Here is a 697-nt window from a genome sequence, read left to right as displayed (position 1 = left end):
TGGCCACCAGCAGGCACACTTCATGACTCGTTGCCTCATCCTGACTGGTAGTGGGTACCTCACTGCTTCCTTTTTGGACCAAATAAGCTTCACTTGTTCCTAAATCCCTGGCAAACTCCCAGCCTACTTAAGGTCCACAATCCACGATTTAGGCATCACTCTCCAGTTACACTTCACCCAAGCAGCAGTAACACAAGACAGCTATGTCCTTTGCCACTGGAGAGCCTCCCTTGAATACAGCCCTCTTTACTAAGTTATGGTTCAAGTTCAAATCCCATAACATGCTGCAAGCCATGTTCACTGCATACGCGATTACATCTTTACATCGTAAATCAATCGTCTTAAATCAAAGGTCTTTTGCTCTTTAAACTCCATATATACTGATAACTCCATTAGTCTATTAGACATTAATATAGGATGACTAACCTGGTCATCTGTTGAGAGAAAAGGTATTACAAATCTCATATTTTCATTATTCAATCTCCTATGTTATTTCCTACCTGGACTTGTCTCCAGTCAAATGGACTTTGGGGCCGATCAGCTGTTGGAGTGGCAGCATCCACCAAAATGTTGTTGTCCCCTCCACTGTCATCTGTTGTCTGACTCCTGTTTTGAAGCAGTCTTGTGATTAATATAATATTGGCTTTGATACAGATTACATAGAGAAATCCCTAAATATGACACTTTGGTGTCATAT

General features: G+C 41.5%; 1 protein-coding gene across 1 annotated transcript in view; it reads right to left on the bottom strand.

The window, feature by feature from the left end:
• The window catches only part of LOC119587913, a gene marked incomplete in the record, with an annotated part of 20,516 nt that overhangs the window by 2,333 nt on the left and 17,486 nt on the right, over window positions 1-697 (bottom strand). Inside the window, 1 exon segment of the mRNA XM_037936622.1 lies at window positions 501-606. Coding sequence (XP_037792550.1) covers window positions 501-606 — 106 coding nt within the window.

The sequence above is a fragment of the Penaeus monodon genome, chromosome 23 (genome assembly GCF_015228065.2).
Source record: "Penaeus monodon isolate SGIC_2016 chromosome 23, NSTDA_Pmon_1, whole genome shotgun sequence".
Classification (NCBI taxonomy): domain Eukaryota; kingdom Metazoa; phylum Arthropoda; class Malacostraca; order Decapoda; family Penaeidae; genus Penaeus; species Penaeus monodon.
Note: the sequence above shows the minus strand (reverse complement) of the source record. Positions and strands in the feature narration are given on the sequence as shown.